This window comes from Chrysemys picta, chromosome 2 (genome assembly GCF_011386835.1).
Source record: "Chrysemys picta bellii isolate R12L10 chromosome 2, ASM1138683v2, whole genome shotgun sequence".
Taxonomy (NCBI): Eukaryota; Metazoa; Chordata; order Testudines; family Emydidae; genus Chrysemys; species Chrysemys picta.
The window spans coordinates 290,145,831-290,172,570 of record NC_088792.1 but is presented as its reverse complement, the minus strand read 5'-3'; the positions used below and the strand labels follow the sequence as shown (position 1 = coordinate 290,172,570).

Here is a 26,740-nt window from a genome sequence, read left to right as displayed (position 1 = left end):
AGTAACACGCATGGTCCACACCACCTATACCTTAGCATGCATTAAGCACCTGTAAGAGTTTAAGCACAAATACTGGCCCATCCCATAAGCCCGATCATTTCGGCTCCGTGTCCCCCAGCACCCTGCATTGCTGAAGTTGACCGGGAACTGTCAGTATCGACGAAAGGGCGTCCCCCACCCAGACCTACCTCTGGCTGGCACAGAGCTCGGGGGGTCTCTTGGTGCCCCTCCGAGCCTGCACCGCACGTGCTCAGAACAAGGACAAAGGGGGATGGGCACCATGGGCCCAAACACGGTAACGAGCCGCTTCCCGGCCTCCAGGCTCAGGTGACGTGCATGGGGCCTTTTGCAGCCAAACAAGTAGGGGACAGTAGGTGGCTTTGGGTTGTAATTGGGGGTGACGACTCCTGCGGAAGGTGAATGGGACATCGCTGCCCAGGTCGACTCCTCGGAGACTGGCACCGTGCGGGGCCATGGGAATAAACCGAGCGCCATTGTGAGAATCTCTCCCAACGAACCAAGTGTGGTCCAGTGACAGACACACTAATTTATCAACACCTGACTCCTAGCCCCCCCACCCCACTGCCTCATCCCCTCCCCTCTACAGCTGTCCCTGCCCCACAAACAGGCTGTTCCCACTGTGGCACAAGGCCAAGGCTCTCGGCAGGGAGGAGGGGCCTTGACTCCAGGGGCAGGAGCTCAGGCCCCTTCATGAGGATCCCACTGGGCCCCAAATGCATGGGTGCTTGATTGCCAGCCAATGGGGGCTGCCTGGGGTGACCCCTATCCCCCCCCAGTGGAGCCTGGCTCACTGCTGTGCACCTGGGAATGGATTCCTCCACCCTGGGCAGGAGAGATGGGTCTAACGGTCAGAGCAGGGGCCTGGGAGCCTGAACCGCTAGCCCTGGGACCAGCAGCTAAAGGAGCAGGAGAGGGCTCCTGGGACAACTGGCCGCTCCAGCCTCTGCCCACAGTGGGACAGCTGCTCCCACCGGGGGCAGGACAGGACTCCGACATCCCCAGCAGAACGTGCCTCTGGGATCACCTACTCTGAGTGCCACGACTGGGACAACAGGCTTGAGGAACATCCCTAGTGCTTTTACAGCAAGCCACAGCTGCATGTATACCGACGACATAACTGTCACTGTGGATTAAACTCCACATGTTCAGCACCAAACATACAAACCTCTGCTACCTGCATTACTGACCCTCTTTAGCTGTGATGACGCAGCACATTGCATGCTCTGCAGAGAGTCAGGAGGGGGAGTCATGAGCACAGAAAAAAAGCCAGGGTTTTACAGGTTGATCCCTCAAGTTCTTTTCACCAGGGAATGTGAGCAGCTCCAGACCTGACAGCAACATCAGCAGAATATGGTAGTGGAACGGTTGCTAGGCTGTCTGCTGGCACCCGTAAAACATTCCAAACATTTCAAATCCCATACAGTCTCCACAATCCCTAGACTTCCAATTTCAAAACCGTGGGCATTTGACCTACCACTCTTCTGCCTTCATCATCACATGCTTCCAATTTTAAATCAGCCCAGACCTATGCAATCAAACACAGCAGCAACGTCTTACTTCATTCATGCCACGATGGGAAGGAATCACTGCAGAGTCTCTGAAGTCCCTTATAAAGTTCCCAGACTCATTTGGTGTGGCCCCGAACACCCAGCAGGATTAGGGGAAGAGGACAGCCTCCCTGCATTTCAACGGTTGTCCTTTGGTAAGACTGCCGTTTCATAAGAACATAAGAACGGCCACACTGGGTCAGACCAAAGGTCCACCTAGCCCAGTGTCCTGTCTGCCGACAGTGGCCAGTGCCAGGTGCCCCAGAGGGAATGAACAGAACAGGGAATCATCCAGTGATCCATCCCCTGTCGCCCATTCCCAGCTCCTGGCAAACAGAGACTAGGGACACCATCCCTGTCCATCTTGGTTAATAGCCATTGATGGACCGTTGGGCCATGAATTTATCTAGTTCTTTTTTGAACCCTATTATAGTCTTGGTCTTCCCAACATCCTCTGGCAAAAAGAGTTCCACAGACTGACTGTGCGTTGTGTGAAGAAATACTTCCGTTTGTTTTAAACCTGCTGCCCATTAATTTCATTTGGTGACCTCTAGTTCTTGTGTTATGAGAAGTAGAAAACAAACACTTCCTTATCTACTTTCTCTACACCTCATTCATATGCCCCCCTTGGTCATCTCTTTTCCAAGCTGAAAAGTCCCAATCTTATTAATCTCTCCTTATATGGAAGCTATTCCACACCCCTAATCATTTTTGTTGCCCTTTTCCAATTCCAATACATCTTTTTTGAGATGGGGCGACCCCATCTGCACTAGGGATGTAAATATTGGTCTAAAAAGTTAACCGGTCAAACAATTAAAATTATATCATTTAACCAGTTAACCAATGTGACTCCAGCTGGGTGGCCACCGGGGTTAACAGTTAAGGTCCAATGAACAGTAAGGCTAATGCTTAGCAGTTACACATTTAACCTTTTTCATCCCTAATCTGCACGCAGTATCCCAGATGTGGGTGGACCATGGATTTTATATAAAAGCAATTTTCTGTCTCATCATCTCTCCCTTTCTTAACGATTCCCAACTTTCTGTTCACTTATATTGACTGCCGCTGCACATTGAGTGGATGTTTTCAGAGAACTCTCCACAATGACTCCAAGATCTCTCTCGAGTGGTAACAGCGAATTTAGACCCCATCAATTCATATGTACAGCTAGGATGATGTTTTCCAATGTGCATTACTTTGCATTTATCAACATTGAATTTCATCTGCCATTTTGTTGCCCAGTCACCCGGTTTTGTGAGATTCATAGATTCTAGGACTGGAAGGGACCTCGAGAGGTCATCGAGTCCAGTCCCCTGCCCGCATGGCAGGACCAAATACTGTCTAGACCATCCCTGATAGACATTTATCTAACCTACTCTTAAATATCTCCAGAGACGGAGATTCCACAACCTCCCTAGGCAATTTGTTCCAGTGTTTAACCACCCTGACAGTTAGGAACTTTTTCCTAATGTCCAACCTAGACCTCCCTTGCTGCAGTTTAAACCCCTTGTTTCTGGTTCTATCCTTAGAGGCTAAGGTGAACAAGTTCTCTCCCTCCTCCTTATGACACCCTTTTAGATACCTGAAAACTGCTATCATGTCCCCTCTCAGTCTTCTCTTCTCCAAACTAAACAAACCCAGTTCTTTCAGCCTTCCTTCATAGGTCATGTTCTCAAGACCTTTAATCATTCTTGCTGCTCTTCTTTGGACCCTTTCCAATTTCTCCACATCTTTTTTAAAATGCGGCGCCCAGAACTGGACACAATACTCCAGCTGAGGCCTAACCAGAGCAGAGTAGAGCGGAAGAATGACTTCTCGTGTCTTGCTCACAACACACCTGTTAATACATCCCAGAATCATGTTTGCTTTTTTTGCAATCAGCTTTTTTTGCAACAGCACTGTTGACTCATATTTAGCTTGTGGTCCACTATAACCCCTAGACCCCTTTCTGCCGTACTCCTTCCTAGACAGTCTTTTCCCATTCTGTATGTGTGAAATTGATTTTTCCTTCCTAAGTGGAGCACTTTGCATTTGTCTTTGTTAAACTTCATCCTGTTTAACTCAGACCATTTCTCCAATTTGTCCAGATCATTTTGAATTATGACCCTGTCCTCCAAAGTAGTTGCAATCCCTCCCAGTTTGGTATCATCCGCAAACTTAATAAGAGTACTTTCTATGCCAATATCTAAGTCGTTGATGAAGATATTGAACAGCGCCAGTCCCAAAACAGACCCCTGCGGTACCCCACTCGTTATGCCTTTCCAGCAGGATTGGGAACCATTAATAACAACTCTCTGAGTACGGTTATCCAACCAGTTATGCACCCACCTTATAGTAGCCCCATCTAATTTGTATTTGCCTAGTTTATCGATAAGAATATCATGCGAGACCGTATCAAATGCCTTACTAAAGTCTAGGTATACCACATCCACCGCTTCACCCTTATCCACAAGGCTCGTTATTCTATCAAAGAAAGCTATCAGATTGGTTTGACATGATTTGTTCTTCACAAATCCATGCTGGCTGTTCCCTATCACCTTACCACCTTCCAAGTGTTTGCAGAGGATTTCCTTAATTACTTGCTCCATTATCTTCCCTGGCACAGAAGTTAAACTAACTGGTCTGTAGTTACCTGGGTTGTTTTTATTTCCCTTTTTATAGATGGGCACTATATTTGCCCTTTGTAGCTCTCTGCAGTCTGCTTTAGACTTAAGTATCGTGAGTAATTTTGTATCATCTGCAAATTTTGGCACCTCACTGTTTATCCCTTTTTCCAGATCATTTATGGGGGGGGGTGGTCAGCTGTGGGACCGCCCCTGCACAGCCCCACCCCCAGTAAGACTCTAGGCGCTGGCAGCAGTAGGCTCTTATCCCCAAGCAGCGGAGCCAAACAGCTCATAGATGCTCCAAGAAGTGACGCCCCTGCCCCCAACCCCCCAGAGCCCAGGGACAGAGGGAGAGACTCAGACTGCTGTCTCTTTATTCTGGGTCCAGTTTCCAGGGCTCTCCATGACTCGTGGGGTTCAGCTCCTGGTCCCACCCCCCGACAGAGCCATGGCACCAGCCCTTGGGCACCATATGTGGGCAATGGGCAGAGGGACTATACAACATCTGAGAGGCCGGGAACTGGGGGCTCCCTGCCACGCAATGGGGCCTGGGGACCCAGACCAGCCCAGCTCCCCGTGGAGCCGCGTGGCCCTGTCCTCTCCACAGGGCAGAGCTTGGCCGCGGAGCCCAGCGCCAGGCCCCTTCTCCAGGGCAGGGCTGAGAGCCGCAGGCACAGAGGGGCATGAAGGCAGGCTGTGAGCTGGAGCAGGTGACCCAGCGCACGCCCAGCGGCTCAGCGCGGCGCTGGAGGCTTGGACAGCTGGCAGGTGATGAGGTACTGCGGATAGGCCTGCGTGTCATTGAAGATGACGAAGATGGCCGGCTTCTTGGGGTTGTCGACCACACTGTCATAACGGAGCGGGGCCTCGGTTGCCTCCTTGAGGGGCGGCGCCCGCATGTCTCGGCTGCCCGCCGTGTAGTCCCCAGTCAGGGTCTTGGCCACGAAGACGTATTTGTTGCCGTCGGCGCTGCGTGGGGAGTACTGCTCCTGCACTGACAACACGGCATTCACCGCAAAGTAGACCCCGTGCCCGTAGAGTGTGGCTGGAGAGCAGGAGGCAGAGGGCACAGGGTTAGCACAGCAGGCTCCGGGCTGCAACACCCACAGCACAGCCGCGAGAGGGGGCAGGCGGCCACCTGCACCAGGTCAACCAGGCCCTGGGAGCCAGGACTCCTGGGTTCTGTCTCCGGCTCTGGGAGGGGAGTGGGGGCTGGTGGGTTAGAGCAGGGGGTTGGCGGCTGGGAGTCAGGACTCCTGGGTTTTGTCCCCAGCCTTGGGAGGGAAGTGGGGGCTGGGAGCCAGGACTCCTGGGTTCTGTTCCTGGCTCAGGGAGGAGAGTGGGGTCTAGTGGTTAGAGCAGGGGGGCTGGGAGCCAGGACTCCTGGGTTCTCTCCCCAGCTCTGGGAGGGGAGTGGGGGCTGGTGGATTAGAGCAGGGGGGGCTGGGAGCCAGGACTCCTGGGTTCTATGCCCCACTCTGGGAGAAATGTCCAAGGCTGGCGCAGGGAGTGACTTCCAGAAACATCAGTTCACTCCTGTGCATGGAGGGGTCTTGGAGCCCCTGAGTTCTACATGTGCCTGGCCCCTCCCTGTGCTGCTCCCGCCCACTCACCGTTCTTGCCGCAGAAGCTGCGGTTGAAGCCGTGCTGGCAGATCTCCCGGCTGGCTTCCTCCGTGGTGCCGTGGAAGAGGAGCCGCTCCACGGCCTCGTGGCCGCACGCCTTCTCCATGCAGGCCTTCTTCAGCTGGTACTGCTTGTACAGCAGCGGGTGGATCAGCTTCTCCACCTGCGTCAGGGACACGGATCAGCCAGGCCCTACCAGACCAGCCCCTGTGCCACGGGGAGGGACAGGCACCCCTAGTGGGCAGTGAGGGGATAACGCACCAGGCGGGGCCCATGGGCTCCCCAGCATGGCCAGTGGTTCCCGAGGAGTCTGGGGGGTGGGGGGTAGTGGGACGAACTGGGACTGTTCTTAATGTGGGATGTGATCTTTGAATGCTGAGTGGGGAGTGTGGCTAGGATGGTCTGCATTGGGGGATGGGAGACTGGCCTTGAGGGAGGATACCTGAGCATGTAACATGAGAACCCAGGAAGGGGTGAGAGGCCAGGTGACACCTCTACCCGGGAAACTGGACAAAGGCTGGGGGAAGGGACGCTGGAGGGAGTTGAGGTGGGTCAGGAGCTGGCTGGTAATGGAGGAGAGCCCAGACGGGGCTCTGACCCCCCCAACTGGGCTGTGGTGCTCCTGGGACCCCAAGATGGACCAAATTGAGGGGGTCCTGTTGTCTGTGCCTGCAAGACCTGTCTTGGACTGTGTTCCTGTCGTCTAAATAAACCTTCTGCTTTACTGGCTGGCTGAGAGTCATGGTGAATCCAAGGAAGCCGGGGGTGCAGGGCCTTGTGTCCCCCCACACTCCGTTGGAAGGGACCTCAGGAGGTATCTAGTCCAATCCTCTGCTCAAAGCAGGACCAATTCCCAACTAAATCATCCCAGCCAGGGCTTTGTCAAGCCGGGCCTTAAAAACCTCCAAGGAAGGAGATTCCACCATCTCCCTAGATAACCCATTCCAGTGCTTCACCACCCTCCTAGTGACATAGTGTTTCCTAATATCCAACCTAAACCTCCCCAACTGCAACTTGAGACCATTGCTCCTTGTTCTGTCATCTGCCACCACTGAGAACAGCCGAGCTCCATCCTCTTTGGAACCCCCCTTTGAGGTACTTGAAAGCAGCTATCAAATCCCGCTTCATTTTTCTCTTCTGCAGACTAAACAATCCCAGTTCCCTCAGCCTCTCCTCATAAGTCATGTGCTCCAGACCCCTAATCATTTTCGCTGCCCTCCGCTGGACTCTTTCCAATTTTTCTAAGTCTTTCCTGTAGTGTGGGGCCCAAAACTGGACTCAATACTCCAGATGAGGCCTCACCAGTGTACCAGCTCATACCCAGGCTCAGGCGGGCCCTGCCCCAGACTCCCAGAATAGTGGTGAGAGCGGGGAACACCCCTAGAACAGCCAGGGAGTGCTGGGGTATCAGGCAGCCTCACGGGCACTGGCGCAGCCAGCAGGGGGCGCACACAGAACCACGGGGAGCGGGGTCCCAGGCACAGCCAATCCTTTCGTAACGAGGCTGCACCAGCATCAAGTGGCAGGGAGTCCCACAGGGTAATGGTGCTTCCCTGAGAGAGTCCACCTTAGTCGGTCTGGAACCATCCATGCCACAACCTGCCAGGGGCCTGTGCGAGATGGGCGAACCCCAGCACCCACCCTGTCTGGTGACCAGTGGGGACGAGGCTGCGGCAGCGTCCCCTCGATATGCGGGATAAACATTCTCCCACCCACTCCTTGTGCAACAGTTCCCCTGCTGCACGCCGGGACACGGGCAAACGAAATCCGACAGCCAGCCCCCGGCACAGCCATGGCCCTGGGGCGGGCAGAGCAATCGGCCCGGCTGTGCTGCCCCCCAGGTACCTTCACAATGCGAATCTTGTTGTGGAAGTCCTCCAGCGTGTCGTAGAACTGGCGCACCGTGTGGCGGAACTCCTCCGAGCCCTGGGCCAGCGGCACCAGCTTCACCTCCTCGCCCAGGTCCACCTCGAGGCCCTTCTCTTCCGTGGCTGGGGAGAGGGGGGGGACAGGACGTCACCCAGCAGGTGGATACCAGACCCACCCGCCTGCACAGCATTGGGTCAGTGCCCCCCACCCTGCAGCACAGCGCCCCCTAGCGATGCACTGGGGTCACGCACGGAGTGCAGAAGGGACCATTACAATCTAGCCCAGGGTTCTCAGCCTTTTCAGGGTGGTGATCCCTTCGTCAGAGGGACAAAGGGCCACCCCCCTCACCCTTACATTTACAAAGAAGAAAAAAGTCTTGGAGACACCAAATAAACTCCAGAGGTTTCTGCACACATGAGGCCAGCAAGGCTGATAGAGGCGGCGTGGCCACAAATGGGCAGAGTGCGCAGATCGCGCTCAGGGGTGGAACACAAGCATTGACGGGTCTGGGCTGTTCAGAGAGAGGAGAGGAAGGCCGAGGGGATGGAGTAGTGTTGTACAGCAACAGAGCTGTAAAGAAAGACGAAATGACAGTGTGGACAAAACTGAGGCTGTTTGGGTCCAAATCACTTGGGGGCGGGGAGAAATTGTAAGAGAGGTTCTGTGGGGACAGTGTTAGGGACCTGCTATAGACCCACAGGATATGGACAGATCTCGTTAATATCATCAGAGAGAAACACGCTTGGGAACTGTCTCACGGTTGGGGACTAACTCCCCAGATATAAACTGGAGAATAAATGCTAGTAACACAAACAAAAGGAAGTATTTTGTCACACAACGCACAGTCACCTGTGGAACTCTCTGCCAGGGGATGTGGTGAAGGCCAAAATATAACTGGATTCAAAGAAGAACTAGGTAAGTTCCTGGAAGATGGGTCCATCGATGGCTATTGGCCAGGATGGGCAGAGATAGAAACCCAGCTCTGGGTGTCCCTAAACCTCTGACAAGTTGGGACTGGATGACAGGGGATGGATCACTCAACAATTGCCCTGTTCTGATCATTCCCCCTGAAGCACCTCGCCCTGGCCTCTGGGCTAGATGGACCATGAGTCTGATCCAGTCTGGCCGTTATGTTCTTAACACTGGGAGGTCCCACTTATTCCTGGATGTTATCGAGGACAGATTTCTACATCAAATTGTCACTGAACCAACAAGAGGTGATGCAATTTTGCCTTCCATTTTGGTAAGTAGCGAGGGCATCAGAGAAGAGCTGGTCATAGAAAAGGAACCTCGGATCCAGTGCTCATGTGCGGATGATCTTTCCATTTAATTTAAACCAAATCAAAACCAGGCCACCAGCTCTGGGTTTTGATTTCCGAAAGACAGACTGTGGGAAACGAAGGGAGTTCGTTAGCCAAGTCGGCTGGACTGAAGAGCCCAAGGAAATAAATGCAGCGGCCACTTGGAATTTCTTCCGATCACTCTACAAAACCGTCTGCAACTGGCATCCCCAGTAAGGGGAAGAAGTTTGTAGGGAAGGGCTCCAGGCCCACCTCACCCGGTTGTTAGGAGTCAGCAGACAGTCTCTGGGGAGTGGAAAAGCAAAGAACGGCACATTGGGGGGGCTGGGAGGAGTGGGGATAAAGGGAGGGCTGCTGGAAGTCGAGCAGAATTAGCTCTTGCCAAGGACATTAACATACACGAGGAGGGTTTTTCAGTCCCATCAATAAAAAAGGAATAAGGAAGGATGAGGCTGGGGCACCCGGTGGTGGGGCTGGGAAGGAGGTTAAAGACACTCTAGGTATGGCCCAGTCCGGACGGTAACAGGGACCGTACCCATGAGGCTGGATGGCGGCACAAAAGGAAATTCCGACAGCTGAGGTGGAAGAAAATCTTCCAGGTTTAATGCGCTCAGCTCCGGGGCACTGGGTCATTGCCGACCCAGAGTGCGGTAAGAACGGGCACAGGAGGCTGCGAGTCCGGGCGCAAGGCTTGGTAAGAAATCCAGCTCTGGGGGTGGAGAACAGCGGAGGCCGTGCAGGTATTTAAGAAAGGGAAGAGAAGCGACCCAGGCAATTCCAGAGCCGTTAGTCTGACCGTGGGAGCACACCAGGCCGTAAAACGAACGGGGGAGGAAAGCAGAATGAAATTCCTGCAGGCCGGTGGTACAGGGTGTGACGAACTGGGTCTGTTCTCACTGTGGTCTGTGAATGCTGACAGGGGAGTGTGGCTGGGATAGTCTGCATTGGGGGATGGGATCTGCCCGAGGGCGCATACCTGAGTGTGTAACATGAGAACCCAGGAAGGGGTTGAAGGCCAAGTGACTCCTTAGCCCGGGAAACTGAACAAAGGCTGTGGGAGGGGTCGCTGAAGGCAGAGTGCTGGAAGCGAGCTGGAGAGATGGCTGGGAGGCAGAGATGGCTCTGACCCCCCAAAGGGGGGTGGGCTGGGATGCCCTGGGACCCCAAGCTGGACTTAACTGAGGGGGTCCTGTTGTCTGTGCCTGCAAGACCTGTCTTGGACTGTATTCCTGTCATCCAAATAAACCTTCTGCTTTACTGGCTGGCTGAGAGTCATGGTGAATCGCAGGAAGCCGGGGGTGCAGGGCCCTGAGTCCCCCAATACTCCGTGACACAGGGGCCATAACGCAGCCAGGTTTACCAAGGCAGCCCGGGCCAGACTCACCTGTTTGTTATTTTCTCAAAGAAGGGCGTTGTTCAGAGGGGAATACGGCAGACGGGATGCACGGGGATTTGAGAGCAGCCTTTGGCACAGGAAAGTGAGTTAAATTCGGGAAGCTGGGGGTCAGGAGGGCTGTGCTGCAAGATGAACTATTGCCCCGCAGGGAGGTGACATGGGGAGTTTCTCGAGGATTGGCCTGGGGCCCAGTCTCATCAGGAGCAGGAGCGTGTGAACGAAATGGGCCGATGGGAAGCTGGGAGGCCTGGCCAATCCGGGGGACCAGGGGGAGATGGGAAGAGTTTCCAGGAAGATCCGGAGTGACAGGAATGGGATGAAATTCAACAGTACGAAGTGCAGGGCCAGCATTTAGGGTCCAATGATAAGAATTTCTGCTCCAGGCCAGGGGCTCGTCAGCTGGCCGTGACGGAGCAGAGACCTGGGCTGGGGGCTGAGCACAGCGTGCCTACGAGCCCCAGCAGGATGGGCTGTGAAACAGGGACGTGCAGGCCAGGGATGTAGCAGGCAAGGCACTTCCAGCCGAGAGACCGAGCGACAGTGCTGCTGCCAGTGAGCGAGGCCCGGGGGCGCTGCACAGTTCTGGACCCCATGCTCGGGAACGGTGCGTTCCAGCTGGACCAGGGGCAGAGAGGAGCCATGTGGATTAGTGGGGGCATGGAGGGCCGGTCTGATGGGAGCAGACGTTGGCTTGTCTGGCCAGACACTGCTCTGTGTAAATATAGCAGGGAAAAGTTAATCAGGGCAAAGAGCTGGTGAAGTTAACGGACAACGCTGGCACAAGAGCAAATGGGAGAAACAGGCCAGAAACAAATCCGGCCAGAAATTAGAAGGTTTCTGAGCATTCGAGGGGGGAGATTCTGGAGCAGCCTCCCAGCGAGAGCTGTGGGGCAAACAGCTGAGAGTCTCCGGCGAGCTGGTGGTTGTGCTGGTAGGGGGAGGGGCTCACTCCAGTTTGTCTCATGTTCCTCAGGGGGTCACCTGCAGGGCTCACGACAGGTTCCCTTCCCCAGGATAGTCTGGGTTTTATCAGCTCCGTCCACCGAAGCATCAGGGTGGCCCCGGCTGGAGCCGGGACATTGGACGGGATGGGCCAGGGCTCTTGGCTGGCTGGTTCTAGCTCACGTGCCCAGGGGCTGACTGACGGCTTGTATGGGCTCAGACTGGCAGGGACCTGGGGGGTTTCGCCTTCCCTTGAAGCGTGTGGTCCCTTGCCAGGATTACCTGGGGGTCTCTCACCTTGTCCTTCCCCTGCTTTCGGTGTTCGCTGCCCGTGGCACACGCCAGCCGGGTCTCCCGTGGGCTGGGAGTCTCTGCTCTCATTCTGGGTGCGGGGCTAGCACAGGAGCTCAGACTGGACAACCTGCCTGGAACCCTGACCCGACCCCACCCCACCCCACCGGGACCCACCAGCTGCCAAGCCCAGCTGTCGTGCAGGCAGCCAGGAGAACTACCCGAGGTGGCCCCCCCCAGGGCCGGAGGCAGCGGGGCTGGGAGCACGCACCTGCAGGGTGGCCGTTCTCCGGGGCCGGGGGCTCAGTGCGCGAGATGGCCAGGGTGCAGGCGCCACCGATGTCGTACTCCTCCATGCGCTCAAAGTCTATGGTGAAGGGCCTGCCGTCAAAGAGCACATCCAGCCGCTTCTGCTGCCGGCGCCAGGCCTGCTCCAGCAGGGCGCTGGCCTCCGAAGAGTAGGGGGCGGCGGTGCCGGGGGGCTCCCAGCGCACCCAGCGCGCGGCTGGCTCCCCAAGCGGGCGCTGGGCCTGCAGCAGGCGGGTGAGGAGCCGGGTGAGGTCGCGGGCGGCGTGGGCCGTGTAGTCGGCAAAGCCGTGCACGGTGGCTGTGGCGTCCTGCAGGGAGATGCGCACAGCGTGCTGGCGCTGCAGCTGGGCCAGGTACCCGCGGCAGCGCGAGGGCAGGGCCCGCAGAGCCTCGCTCGCCACCTTCTCCTGGCACTGCTGTGCCCGCAGCACCTGCTCCAGCTGCCCCGGCAGCGCGCTGACGTCCTGCTCGTAGGCCGAGTAGATGGTGAGCTGGGCGGAGCCGGCCACACACAGCGCCTCCTCCAGCGACTCCACCAGGGCGGCCTGCAGGCTGCGGTCAGCCCCGGGCTCTGCCGGGGCCTGGTGCTGCTCCTGCTCGTAGGAGCGCAGGGACAGCTCCGTGGCGCGCTGCAGCTCCTCCTCCTCCCAGTGCTGGCTGTCCATGGACCGCTGGATGGCCAGCAGCAGCTGCGCCTCCTCCTCCATGCTGCACTCCGACTGGACGGTGGCCTTGGAGCACTTGGGGGCGGAGGGCAGCTCCTCCTCCTCCTCGTCGCCGTCTGCCGGGCCCCTCCGCTCCCCGTCATGGCCTGCAGGCACCGCCTCCTCCTGACCCGCGGCAGTGCCAGGCTCTCCCACAGTGTACAGATCCTCCTCCTCCTCCTCAGGGCTGGTCGCTGCCGAGTCCGGGGCCTCCCCGGCAGCAGGGGCGGCCAGCTGGGCAGCCCCCGCCACGTCTCCGGGCTCCAGAGAGGCCAGCAGGCCTTTGATCTCCTCTGCAGGGCAACAGCAGGTCAGACAGGCCGTGCCCGACTCTCGGGGCAGCCCCGGTGCTGGGGGAGGGGAGGACAGACAGGGGGGCCACTGCCCTGGGGCCCGTTCTGCACAGCGAGCAGGTGGAAGATTTACCAGGGCGGACAGGTGGGGGAGTCTGAGTGGCCACTCCTCCTGCAGCGGCCGGTACCCCAGGGCACAGCCAGGCTGCCCCCTGCCCCAGCAGCGGGGCCAGAGCCGGGTTCCGTATGGCGGGGTGGGCCGGGGCACAGGCTGCCTGGCCCGGAGAAGTGCCGACAAGCTGCCAGCCGCCACGGCAGTGCCGAGCTCACACAGCAAGCGCAGGGGAATGGTGCAGCCACTCTGGCCTTGAGCATTCCCCTAAGGGGGGCTGGGGCTGCAGGATCGGGCCCCTGAACAGTGCTACCCCACACCCCAGCCTAGCCCCATAGAGCCAGGAAGTTCTGGACCTTTACCCAGGGCTCCAGCAGGGGGAGGGAGGGCCGGCCGCCTGCCCCCTGCCTGGGTTCTAGCCCCTGTCCACTCCCCCAGGCACAGGACAGAGCCCGCTGGGGGTCCGAGTCCTGCAGGAGCAGCCCTACCTATGTTGGTGGTGCACCAGTCAGTGGTGTCGCCGTCGGGCGGCTCCAGCCGTGTGGGCAGCGAATCTCGGCGGCAGCTCAGAGGAACGGGCTCCTCGGGCAGCTCTAGGTCCTGCTGAGACAGGCAGGCAGGAAAGACGTCAGCCAAGGACCCGGCTTCCTGCCAGCACCCAACAGCCTCTGTCCGGGCCAGCCCCCCCTTGGCTCTCTACCCGCCCTCATCTGACTGCCCCCCAGGCCTGCCTGCAGGCTCCCCTAGAGACCTGTGTCACCCCACAGCTGCACACCCCTCTCCAGACCCAGTGTCCAGCTCACCCACCTGCCGGTGGCTGCCCGCCCCATCCCAATGGGCCAGCACTGAGCCTGGCAGACAGGCTGGAGGAGCGGCTGTGCTCATGTGCCCCGAGCCGCGGCCGTACCTGTGCGTACGGGGGGCTCCAGTGGACCTGCTCCAGCCCAATCACGCACCGGAAGCGGCTCTCCAGCTCCCGGAGGATGCCCTGGCCTCGCTTGTCCAGCAGGAAGCGAGCGATGCCGGGGTGCCGCAGGGTCACCGGCTGGCAGCTGATGGTGCCCAGCAGGCTCTGCAGGAACTCTGCCGCTGCCCGGCAGGCGCCCGCCTCCCCACTCAGCTGCAAGACAAGAGACGGCGTGAGGCACCGGCAGACTCTGCACCCGGGGCCGGGGGGCTGGGACAGGTGCAGCGCCAGCCCCCCCCCCTCCACCCCCGCGGGACATGGGAGGAGGAGGAACGACATGGGACCTTGGGGGGGGACGGGACACACGACACGTACAACGCCAGCTCCCCCCGTGGGGTGCTCGGGGGGGGGGGGCGGGGAATATGCCAGGGGTCACAGTTAACGCAGCTGACTGCAATCTCCACCCCCTCAATCCAGCATGGTGCAGACCACAGCTCCCAGAATGCAGTGCTGTCGTGAACCATGTGACCTGCCTGCACTGGCTGCTGGGACTTGTAGTCCCCACAGGCTGCATTGCCCTAAACAAGCCCCACGGGGCAGTGGGGCAGGAGCCCGCAGGCTGCCCAGAAACGGCCGTGGGGGCCCAAGGCCATCCCGCCCCACCCCCCCATGCCCAGCCCTGCATGCCGGCACCGGCTGCTCACCCTGAATCCGGTGACGTCGGTGCCCTCCAGAGGCAGGAGCGTGACCTCGGCGATGCCGGCCAGCAGCTCCTGGTAGTAGAGCTGCAGGTAGCGCAGCATCCCCGGCTCCATGGACACCAGGCTCTCATCCAGGGCGGCATCCTGCAGGAAGCCCTGCAGCTTCTCCCGGTTCTCCTGCTCCAGGCCGCGCAGCGTCAGGGCCTGCAGGTGCTCGCCGCCGGGGGCCAGGCACACGGTGCAGCAGCGCAGCGAGGCCTGGAGCTGCTCCCAGCGCGGCGACCCCAGGGCGTGCAGGTGCTGCGCTGACACCGCCAGGCAAAAGGGGCTCAGGGCCGCGCTCAGCGAGGAGACGGCCTGGCGGGTGGCCACAGGGCTCAGCGCTGTCACGCTCAGCGCGCTCCCGCTGGGTGCGTAGTGGGCCGGCAAGCCCTGGCTGGCCAGCAGCCGCTCCACCTCCTCCCGCACGTCGCCGCGCTGCAGGAAGCGGAGGGTCTGGGCCGGGAGTGGCAGGAGGTCCTGGGCCATCCCCTGCAAGGTGTCCAGGAGCCGCTCCTGCAGCTGCTGCCGCCGGGCTGCGTCCCCGCCCGAGATCCAGGCCCCGTTCTCCTCCAGCCGCAGCGTCAGCTCCGGGAAGGCAGCCTGCAGCTCCGGCAGGGCCCCGCTGGACTCCAGCAGCTGCCGCTTCGCTGTGTCCTCAAGGCTCACGCAGATGGCCTGGGGCCCGCCATCCACTGCTGCCGCCTCCCCTTGGGGTGCCTCGGCTCCCTCCTCCGGGGGGCAGTCAGGGGGCTCCAGGAAGTCATAGTATGGGGAGAGGTCCAGGTCGCTCTCCTGGAGCCTGTGGGGCTTCTCCAGCACCCGCTGCACAGCTGCAGGGCAACGAAACAGGCACATGGGTTTAAGAGCTGCCCGGGAAGACAGACGCACCCAGACCATGCAGGGAGGGGTGCCGTGCCCACTGCCCCAGCAACCTCAGCCAGACCCGGCTCTGCTCCCTGCCCCCGCCCCGGAGGGGGGCTCCAGACCATGTGCTGGGGCCAGCAGCAGCGGTCTCCTGCCTCTCTACCTGCAGCCCTGAAGGGTCTGTGTGAGCTGGGCCGCGCGCCAGTGCCAGGCTGGAGGCACCCGCCTGCATTCACAGGAGACCCCCCCTCCTCCACGCCTCACTTGGTCCAGCCTCCAGGAGCCCCCCAACCCCGGAGCCCCAGCAGACAGTTGAGCGTTGATCCCACCCCGCCCCAGCCCCACTCACCTGCCCGGTCCTCGAAGGAGATGACGGCCGCCCTGCCCCCTGCCAGCACCCTCACGGCCTGCACGCTGCCCCCACCGCTCCGCTTGTTCTCAAAGTAGAGCTCCAGCAGGTCCTTGCTCAGCCCGGCGCCCCGGCTCTGCACCAGCACACTGTCTGTCTGCTGCACCCACTCCACGGACAGCGGCCCCCCGTCCAGCGGCCGCCGGCGCACACGCTCCTCCACGCCCAGGAGCTCTGCCAAGGCAAAGAGCAGTGAGCCTGCCACCGCCAGCCCAGCCGGCCAAGGGCAGAGATTCCCCCTCCCCCAGTCCAGCCGGCCAAGGGCAGAGGGAAAGAGACACCCTCACATCACAGACTTGGCAAGGGCAAGGATCTTGCCAAGCCCAGGGGGATCTGCTGGGGGAGGGGCTGTGGTGAGGCAGCTGCAGACTCTAGGTCACCCCACTTACTTTCTGAGATCAGGAACGCCGGGTCAGGACGGCTGAGCCTGGCCACGAGCAGAGCAGAGGTGCTGCAGGCTCTCAGTTCTGCCGCCCGCTTCCCAGGAGCTGCGAGCACTGGGCGCTCCTGAGCCAGGAGGGACCAAGCCACCCAGCGCCTGGAGAGGGCAGGCTCCAGCCAGCAGCGGGTGCCCATCACAGGCTTCCCCAGAGCGGCCGAGGGAGCACAGCGGCAGAGACTAGCCCTCTCCCCAGCCTGCTCAGACGAGACACGCAGGAGCCAACAGCGCTGGGAAGGGGTCGCTCCCGTCACCTGTTTAGTTTCTAAGCCATTTGCCTGGGGCGGGTAACAGAGGAACAGGCAGAGAGGGTCAGAGCCAAGGTCCAGCTCGCCTGGGCCCCTGGCTCTGAAGCGGCAGCCCCAGGTGCTGCAGAAGAAGGTGCAAGGACGCCACAGGTGCAGATGGGAGACAAGCTGCCCCCCTCGTTAGGGATCAGCCTACGGGCTAGCAGACAGCGATGGGCTTAAACCCCCAGGCCAGACGCTGAACCTCCCCTCCAGTATGAACTGTCCCAAGTGGGGATCCTGCTTATCCATGGACTTGGCCCATCCTTCCTGAGCTTGCCGGGTTTGGGCAGGTCCCGCCACCGCCCTGTTCAGCCCCGGTTCACAGAGCCGGCTGGAAACCCGAATCTCCTTCCTCGGGATCTCCCACAAGAGTCAGAAAGGCCCAAAGCTGGAGCTTTCCGGGGAGCAGGAGCACCCCCTTTTGCTTCGGAACAAGTCAAAAGGACATTTCCATTGGGCGTTTTCTACCTATTTCGGAGGCTCCCTGCGCTGCCTGGCTCCGGGCAGGTCAGTGGCCAGCCGCCCCACAGCGAGGAAGCCCGGGTTTCTGAGAACAGGGGGAGAAGCAGAACTGGGAACCATTTTCCAACAGAAAACAATTTTGTGGAAAGTGAATTTTCCAATGGAAAATCATTGACTGAAAACTCCTGACCAGGTCCAATAAAACATATTAAAAACCTAAGAACCTGAACGTAAGAACAGTCAGACTGGGTCAGACCAACGGTCCATCTAGCCCAGTGTCCTGTCTGCCGACAGTGGCCAGTGCCGGGTGCCCCAGAGGGAATGAACAGAACAGGAAATCATCCAGTGATCCATCCCCTGTCGCCCATTCCCAGTTTCTGGCAAACAGAGGCTACGGACACCATCCCTGCCCAGCCTGGCTAATAGCTAAGGTCTTACCAAATTCATAGCCGTGAAACATGCATCACGGACGGTGAAATCTGGTCTTCCCCATGAAATCAGGTCTTTTTTGTACTTTTACCCTGTACTATACAGATTTCAAGGGGGGAAACCAGCGTTTATCAAACTGGGAGTCCCAACCCAAAAGAGAATCATAGGGGGGTCACGAGGTTATTGTAGGAGGGTTGTGATATTGCCACCCTTACTTCTGCGCTGCTGCCTTCAGAGCTGAGCCGCCGGAGAGCGGCAGCTGCTGGCTGGGCACCCAGTTCTGAAGGCAGTGCCCTGCCAGCAGCAGCGCAGAAGGGTGGCAACACCAGACCACGTCACCCTTACTTCTGCGCTGCTGCCTTCAGCGGTGGGAGTTCAGAGAGCGGCAGCTGCTGCTGGCCGAGGGCCCAGCTCTGAAGGCAGCAGCGCAGAAGTACGGGTGGCAATACCAGACCGTGCCTTACTTCTACGCTGCTGCTGGCAGTGATGCTGCCTTCAGAGCTGGGCTTCCGGCCAGCAGCTGCCGCTTTCCCACTGCCTAACTCTGAAAGCAGTTCCACTGTCAGCAGCAGCGCAGAAGCAAAGGTGGCAATATCGCGACCTCCTTGTGACCCCTCCACAAGCCCCTTTTGGGTCGGGACCCCTACAGTGACAACACAGTGACATTTCAGATTGAAATAGCTGAAATCATGAAAGTTACTATTTTGAAAATTCTATGACCGTGAAATTGACCAAAATAGTCATCGATGGACCTATTCTCCATGAACTTATCTAGTTCTTTTTTGAACCCTGTTATAGTCTTGGCCTTCACAATATCCTCTGGCAAGGAGTTCCACAGGTTGACTGTGTGTTGTGTGAAGAAATACTTCCTTTTGTTTGTTTTAAACCTGCTGCTTATTAATTTCATTTGGTGACCCCTAGTTCTTGTGTTATGAGTAAATAACACTTCCTTATTTACTTTCTCCACACCAGTCCTGATTTTATAGACCTCAATCATATCCCCCCTTAGTCGTCTCTTTTCCAAGCTGGAAAATCCCAGTCTTTTTATTCTCTCCGCATAAGGAAGCTGTTCCATACCCCTAATAGTTTTAGTTGCCCTTGTCTGTACTTTTTCCAATTCTAATATATCTTTCTTGAGGTGGGGCGACCACATCTGCACACAGTATTCAAGATGTGGGCGTGCCATGGATTTATATAGAAGCAACATGATATTTTCTGTCTTATTATCTATCCCTTTCTTAATGATTCCCAACATTCTGTTCGCTTTTTTTGACGCCGCTGCACATTATGTGGATGTTTTCAGAGAACTATCCACAATGACTCCAAGATCTCTTTCCTGGGTGGTAACAGCTAATTTAGACCCCACCATTTTATATGTATAGTTGGGATGATGTTTTCCAATGCACATTACTTTGCATTTATCAACATTGAATTTCATCTGCCATTTTGTTGCCCAGTCACTCAGTTTTGTGAGATTCCCTTGTAACTCTTTGCAGTCAGCTTTGGACTTAACTAGCGTGAGTAGTTTTGTATCATCTGAAAATTTTGCCACCTGTTTACCCCTTTTTCCAGATCATTTATGAATATGTTGAATAGCACTGGGCCCAGTACAGACCCCTGGGGGACACCACTATTTACCTCTCTCCATTCTGAAAACGGACCATTTATTCCTACCCTTTGTTTCCTGTCTTTTAACCAGTTACCAATCCATGAGAGGACCTTCCCTCTTATCCCATGACAGTTTACTTTGCTTAAGAGCCTTTGGTGAGGGACCTTGTCAAAGGCTTTCTGAAAATCTAAATACACTATAGCCACTGGACCCTCCTTGTCCACATGCTTGTTGACCCCCTCAAAGAATTCTAGAATTCTAATAGATTGGTGAGGCGTGATTTCCCTTTACAAAAACCATGCATCAGGAATTACCAGCCTGTAATTGGTGGGATCGCTCTGGAGGCTTTTTAAAAAATTGGCATCACATTAGCTATTCATTAATTGTTCACTCTATTAATGTAACTTCATAAGTAAAGTTTTATGAATGAAACAACTGGCTAATTGACCATTAAGATGCTTGTTAAGAGTCACAGCATTCAGCCTGCTGCCCTTGTAAGTTTCACTTTCAATCTAATTGCTGCTTAAATCACTGAAACTTGCACTGTTTCAACATTGTAACTTCTGCTCACTGTTTGCCATTCATTATACTTGTCTCCATTGTAGCTTCTGCTCACTCGGTCATTCCTTACACTTGTCTATATTGTAACAAACTCCATTTTAAAACGCTCACTCCATTTTGTAAAACCTTGCTGCAACCTTCATTTTTGCAAAACCCTGCTGTAATCTTATTAGTTTAGTTTAGATGTGTGAATGAGGGATGGATGGATGATGGAATCAACCTCCAGCCCCAGCCTGTCCTGATAAAACAGAGTTCAAACACCAACAGCTGAAGATGCAGACAAGAGCCCTGACAAAGTGAGAAGAGTCCACCCTAAAAAGAAAACAACAAAGGTACAATAGAAGGAAGATCAAAGCCAGGTCCGAGGCTGAAAGTCACGTCTGCAATTAACGGGTGACTAATCACACCGAACCCAGAGGCAGCGTGACACAGCAAGACCTATAGACTCTGGATTCAAACTAAAGCCTACAAAAAGGCTGGGTGAGATGGGAGACTTTGGAGGGTAACGTTCTGCTGCCAACATGAGAGGGCAGACCCAGCCCTTCCTTGTGCCCGGCTTTCCTGGCCAGTTACCGCCACAAGCTACGAACCCAAGCTGCGAAATCGAGCCACGGACTCAAGCTATGTTCAGGACTGGTAACTGTACAGCAGCTGCAGAACATTGTGTGTGTGTGTGTTAGTTATTGGTCATAAATCAAATTGTGGTATCATAATAAATGTGGCATCTTTGTCTTGCCCCCTAAAACGATCCTGTGTAGTTTTGTCTGCATAACATTATTGGTGGAGAATGCAGTTTGGGGAGCAAGCAGAGAATCCACGATTCTTATAAAAACTGGTGTGCACACCGCCAGCTTTAGTGAGCCTGGCACTAGAGGAAAAAGATTGGAAACTTTCAATTGATTAACCACATAACCTCTGAAGGAAATAGGAGTTTATTTGCTCTTCCAGGAGTTAAAAAGTGAAGTTGCTCTTCTAGGAGTTAGGGGGTTATAGTGATTGATACTTATCAATTTAGTTTTGTGGTTGGTTGTTGCTCACAATTGTTGAAAAAAATGTTTAAGAAAACACAGTCTAAAGATATCCTTAAAAAACAACAACAAAAAATATTGCCTTTTGTACAAGAACCCACACCTTTTGAACAAATCTTGCAAACATTCGGACCCAGCCCTTGGTCTAATCAAGTTTTAGCTGATGTCCATACAATTTCAAACCTAGAAGACAAATTGGCTCGGTACTTACTGATATATAAACCCTCAACCCCAATGGAAAAAAACAAAACAAAACAAGTAGCCGCAGTTCGGCTTCTATGGAAAACCTGCAATGAGGTATCCCTTCAATTGGCTAAATGTAAAAATGAAAACAAAAAACTGCACCAAGATTTACAAGCCTCTGCTGCAGAAGCAGAGAAATGGAAATGTCTGTCCATTAGTACCCAAACCCAGTTCAATGCCCCTAAGGATGGGTACAGAGAATTAAAACACCACTCTCAAACCTTACAGCAGCAGTAACATCAGGAGAAGGAACATTTGAGACCCCAAAAGGGGCAGACTTTTGGGACCGCTCTGGAGATTGGGAAGGGGATATTTGGGTAGATTCCTCCTCCCAGGACCAAAATGCCATTGCAACAGTAACAACAACAAAAACCAGACACAACCACAAGAAAGGGCGATGGAAGTGAAACAGTAACAACAGTGCCTGCTTCTGCCTCAAACCTCCAGGCCATGGCAAAGTGGCTGGGGATTTTAAAATGAATTTTTTTTTCTAGATGAAGTGTTAATGCCCTTTTACTGGAAAAAAGAGAGAATTTACACTCACAAGAAATGCACCATTTAATGAACATTTGTGCAGCCCCAAGTACTGGACACACTGTGGCAAAAAACGAGCAGGGTCTGCCGTGGTGGGAGCACTGTGCTGATTTGTTTCTAAGCTTCTATCTTTCAGCCTCTGAACGGAAACATCAGGAGAGCTGGTACCAGCTGAAGAGTTACAGAAATACCATGATCCTGGGTTTAGCAGGCCAATGCTCAAACCACTGAGCTATCCCTCCTAGTTGTAACGTTATTGACATAATCTGGGACCATATAGAACATGGTTGCAACCAAAGTCCTGTAGTGAGACCAAATCTTATATAAAGGGGGTCAAATGAGGTGTCTGAGGCTGGGTCTACACTACCCGCCTGAATCGGCGGGTAGAAATCGACCTCTCAGGGATCCCCGAATCGACAATCGATCCCCGAATCGACGCTCTTACTCCACCAGCGGAGGTGGGAGTAAGCGCCGTCGATGGGAAGCCGCAGAGGTCGATTTTGCCGCTGTCCTCACAGCGGGGTAAGTCGGCTGCGATACGTCGAATTCAGCTACGCTATTCACGTAGCTGAATTTGCGTATCTTAAATCGACTCCCCCCTGTAGTGTAGATGTAGCCTAAGACAAGGTTATGGTTTGCTGGTTATGATTATGCTGTCTATGTGTGTGTATCAATTTTGTAGTTGAAATTATGAATATTGGCTCTATACTGTCTGTATTTCAAACTTATGCTATGCTTCTACTAAAGTCTAGGTATACCACATCCACCACTTCTCCCTTATCCACAAGACTCGTTATCCTATCGAAGAAAGCTATCAGATTGGTTTGACATGATTTGTTCTTCACAAATCCATGCTGGCTGTTCCCTATCACCTTACCACCTTCCAAGTGTTTGCAGATGATTTCCTTAATTACTTGCTCCATTATCTTCCCTGGCACAGAAGTTAAACTAACTGGTCTGTAGTTTCCTGGGTTGTTTTTATTTCCCTTTTTATAGATGGGCACTATATTTGCCCTTTTCCAGTCTTCTGGAATCTCTCCCGTCTCCCATGACTTTCCAAAGATAATAGCTAGAGGCTCAGATACCTCCTCTATTAGCTCCTTGAGTATTCTAGGATGCATTTCATCAGGCCCGGGTGACTTGCAGGCATCTAACTTTTCTAAGTGATTTTTAACTTGTTCTTTTTTTAAATCTTCTAAACCTACCCCCTTCCCATTAGCATTCACTATGGCCTTGGCTACACTGGCGCTGTACAGCGCTGAAACTTGCGCTCAGGGGTTTGAAAATGCACCACGCTGAGCGCAGCGAGTGCAGCGCTGTAAACCGCCAGTGTAATCAGCGCCTGCAGCGCTGCACGCTCGCTCGCAGCTATTCCCCTCGGAGAGCTGGCGGCGCAACTACACTCGTGCTTCACAGTGCTGCCGCGGCAGCGCTGTTAATCCCCAAGTGTAGCCAAGGCCTATGTTAGGCATTCCTTCAGACTTCTCAGTGAAGACCGAAACAAAGAAGTCATTAAGCATCTCTGCCATTTCCAAGTTTCCTGTTACTGTTTCTCCCTCTTCACTAAGCAGTGGGCCTACCCTGTCTTTGGTCTTCCTCTTGCTTCTAATGTATTGATAAAAAGTCGTCTTGTTTCCCTTTATTCCTGTAGCTAGTTTGAGCTCATTTTGTGCCTTTGCCTTTCTAATCTTGCCCCTGCATTCCTGTGTTGTTTGCCTATATTCATCCTTCGTAATCTGTCCTAGTTTCCATTTTTTATATGACTCCTTTTTATTTTTTAGATCGTGCAAGATCTCGTGGTTAAGCCAAGGTGGTCTTTTGCCACATTTTCTATCTTTCCTAACCAGCGGAATAGCTTGCTTTTGGGCCCTTAATAGGCTCCCTTTGAAAAACAGCCAACTCTCCTCGGTTGTTTTTCCCCTCAGTCTTGATTCCCATGGGACCTTACCTATCAGCTCTCTGAGCTTACCAAAATCCGCCTTCCTGAAATCCATTGTCTGTGTTTTGCTGTACTCCCTTCTACCCTTCCTTAGAACTGTGAACTCTATGATTTCATGATCACTTTCACCCAAGCTGCCTTCTACTTTCAAATTCCCAACCAGTTCCACCCTATCCTCCAGTCATCTGGTACAGAAGCGGATTTAAATGATAGGTAACATACCACAGTTGTTAGTTCTGCAATTTCACATTTGAGTTCCTTCAGAACCCTGGGTGATACCATCTGGTCCTGGTGACTTATTACTGTTTAGTTTATCAATTTGTTCCAAAACCTCCTCTAATGACACCTCAATCTAGGACAGTTCCCCAGATTTGTCACCTAAAAAGAATGTCTCAGGTGTGATAATCTCCCTCAGCCCTGAAAACTATTGCAAAGAATTTTATAGACCTCAATCATATCCCCCGACTAAGGAGGATAGGTTCATCAACGGCTATTAGCAGGAATGGTGTCCCTAAACCTCTGTTTGTCAGAGGCTGGGAGTGGGCGGCAGGGGATGGATCACTTGATAATTCCCTGTTCTGTTCACTCCCTTTGCCGATAGCAGCCAATACCAGGTGCTTCAGACAGTATATTGGGCTGGATGAACCTTTAGTCTCACCCAGTACGGCTGTTTTTATGAATTCATTTAGTTTCTTTGCAATGTCCTTATCCCCCATGAGTGCTCCTTTAGCAATTCGATTGGCCGGTGGCCCCATTGGTTGTTTGGCAGGTTTCCTGCTTCTAACATTCTTAAAATTTTTGCTGTTACTTTTTGAGTCTTTGGCTAGCAGTTCCTCAAATACTTTTTTGGCCTTCCTAATTGTATTTTTACATTTCATTTGCTAGAGTTTATGCTCCTTTCTATTTTCCCCAATAGGATTAAACTTCCACGTTCTAAAGGATGCCTTTTTGCCTCTCACTGCTTCTTTTACTTTGTTGTTTAGCCCTTTTTGGTTCCCTACGTTTTTTAATTTGGGGTCTAGATTTAAGTTAAGCCTCTATTATGGTGTCTTTAACAAGTTTCCATGCAGCTTGCAGGGATTTCACTTTTGGTGCTAGGCAACAGAGGGTCCTGTGGCACCTTTGAGACTAACAGAAGTACTGGGAGCATAAGCTTTCGTGGGTAAGAACCTCACTTGCATCTGAAGAAGTGAGGTTCTTACCCACGAAAGCTTATGCTCCCAGTACTTCTGTTAGTCTCAAAGGTGCCACAGGACCCTCTGTTGCTTTTTACAGATTCAGACTAACACGGCTACCCCTCTGATACTTTTGGTGCTGTACCTTTTAATTTCTGTTTAACTAACCTCCTCGTTTTTGTGTAGTCCCCCTTTCTGAACTTAAATGCTACTGTGGTGGGCAGCTGTGGTGTCCCCCCTGCTCACCCTAGGGATATTACATTTTATTATGTTATGAACCTTAAGGCTCTACACCTTTAACTGCTCTCCAAACTGGCCCCTCGAGCCTCCCCCACACCTGCTGCCTCCTGTACACCCCAAGAAATGACATGTGGCCTCGAGGCAGGCTCCTCTGGCCACCCCCTTCCCCCGACAGCCCCAGCTGGGGGCCAGCCCCTACCTGAGTCACTGAGCGGCTCTGGCAGCTGCACCAGGGCTTGGTCCCCGGCTGGGCTGCGGTGGATGGTGTATCGCCGGCTCTCACAGTTCAGCACATACTCCACATAGAGCTCCAGGAGGCTGCAGTCGGTTTGGGGGTTCAGGCCCCGGAGAAGCACCTTCCCATAATCCCGTGGGGCAGCTGGTCGAACTGCCAGCCCAGTGTCCTGCAGGGTGTGGTTGGGCTTGGCAAGGACCCTCTGTGCATCTGGGAGGGAGAGACGGACACCGTGAGCCCCCTGCCCTGCACAGCAAAGAGGGGCTGCCCCATTCCACCCCCCGGCAGCTCTGCTCCCCCAGAGCACCCCCCGGCACTGCCCCGCCAGCTCGGGCCAGGACAGAGAGCTGCCCCCACCCCCCAGCTGCAGTGTGGGTGCCTGCAGCCAGGGCGAGGGGGGCTACGCCCCCAGACCCGCACTCGTGTCCCACACTCACCCTCAGGGCTCTCGAAGGTCAGGATGGCGCAACTGCCCTGGCGCCTGCAGTCCAGCACGGGGCCGCCCCCCGAGCGGCGCCTGTTCTCGAAGTACAGCACCAGCAGCTCCTCCTCCATGTCCAGGGGGACCCCCAGCACCTCCAGCGCCCGCACCGCCTCCGCCATCCTGCAAGGGCACCCGCCGCTCAGCCGGGGCAGGGCTGTGCCCAGCGCCCCCACCCAGACGGGGGGCCAGCCCCACACCCCTCAATGCAGGGGGCAGAGACAAGGGAGCCCCCAGCCTGCCCCCAGATGGGGGCGGGGCGTCCCCCCCGAGGGGTCAGGGTACCCCCCCTAGCCCCCCCCAGCCGCGGCCTGCCCCCCAGACAGGGGCAGCGCGCCCCCCCCAGCTCCGCCCCCCCCCAGACAGGGGCAGCGCGCCACCCCCCAAGCTCCGCCCCCTCCCCCCAGACAGGGGGAGCGCGCCACCCCCCAACTCCGCCCCCCCCAGACAGGGGCAGCGCGCCCCCCCCAGCCAGGGGCAGCGCGCCACCCCCCAGCTCCGCCCCCCCCCACAGCCCCGGCCCGCCCCCCAGACAGGGGCCAGGGCAGCCTCTCACCGCCCCCGGCCCAGGACACCCGGGGGCCCCCCCAACTCGCTGCCCCCCGCCCCCACGTGCCGGGCCCCCCGCCGCTGACCTGGGCTAGGACCCAGCCAAGCGAGAAACGAAAGTGAAACTAGTCGGAGGACGCTCCGCAACCCTCCCAGCCCCGCCCCCTAACCCCATGGCCCCGCCCCCTGTCCCTTGGCCCCGCCCCCAACTCCTGCCCGACCCCCCCGGCGGCACCTGGCAGTGGCGGGGCCGCGAGCGCGGCTCGAGCGAAGACGTCACGTCAAGTCGGGGTGGGCCGCTCCCAGCGCGCACTGCCGGGGGGCGGGGCTCCGGGAGAGCTCAGCGCTGGGGGCGGGGCTGCAGGCCGGGGGCGGGGCTCCGGGAGAGCTCAGAGCTGGGGGCGGGGTTGCAGGCCGGGGGCGGGGCTCCGGGAGAGCTCAGAGCTGGGGGCGGGGCTGCAGGCCGGGGGGCGGGGCTCCGGGAGAGCTCAGAGCTGGGGGCGGGGTTGCAGGCCGGGGGGCGGGGCTCCGGGAGAGCTCAGAGCTGGGGGCGGGGCTGCAGGCCGGGGGGCGGGGCTCCGGGAGAG

At 55.9% G+C, this 26,740-nt stretch overlaps 1 protein-coding gene across 3 annotated transcripts; it reads right to left on the bottom strand.

The window, feature by feature from the left end:
• Positions 1–1,293: 1,293 nt before the first annotated feature.
• Positions 1,294–26,505, bottom strand: PARP10 (poly(ADP-ribose) polymerase family member 10). 3 transcript variants are annotated; one of them, XM_024114213.3, is made up of 11 exons: positions 26,389–26,505; positions 25,561–25,727; positions 25,088–25,333; positions 15,880–16,113; positions 14,628–15,496; positions 13,924–14,136; positions 13,505–13,619; positions 11,870–12,904; positions 7,645–7,790; positions 5,788–5,962; positions 1,294–5,219 (listed from the first exon to the last, which is right to left on the bottom strand). In XM_024114213.3, the coding sequence occupies exons 2-11, from the start codon at positions 25,724–25,726 to the stop codon at positions 4,909–4,911; spliced, it is 3,510 nt and encodes a 1,169-aa protein (XP_023969981.2). In that variant the 5' UTR covers position 25,727; positions 26,389–26,505; the 3' UTR covers positions 1,294–4,908. The 3 variants fall into 3 exon arrangements, with proteins under 3 accessions (XP_023969981.2, XP_023969983.2, XP_042703968.2); XM_024114215.3 differs by lacking the exon at positions 26,389–26,505 and adding an exon at positions 26,240–26,357; XM_042848034.2 differs by lacking the exon at positions 26,389–26,505 and adding an exon at positions 26,240–26,357 and having other exon boundaries at positions 13,505–13,616.
• Positions 26,506–26,740: the final 235 nt, after the last annotated feature.

What these genes read in the sequence shown, in the direction of transcription:
- PARP10 (XM_024114213.3), bottom strand. Translation starts at nt 25,726, where the DNA reads ATGGCGGAGGCGGTGCGGGCGCTGGAGGTGCTGGGGGTCCCCCTGGAC. An exon ending in CCGACGTCACCGGATTCAGG is followed by an intron (nt 14,137 to 14,627) that starts GTGAGCAGCCGG and finishes CTTGTCTTGCAG; the next exon opens with CTGAGTGGGGAGGCGGGCGC. An exon ending in GGAGCCCCCCGTACGCACAG is followed by an intron (nt 13,620 to 13,923) that starts GTACGGCCGCGG and finishes TGCCTGTCTCAG; the next exon opens with CAGGACCTAGAGCTGCCCGA.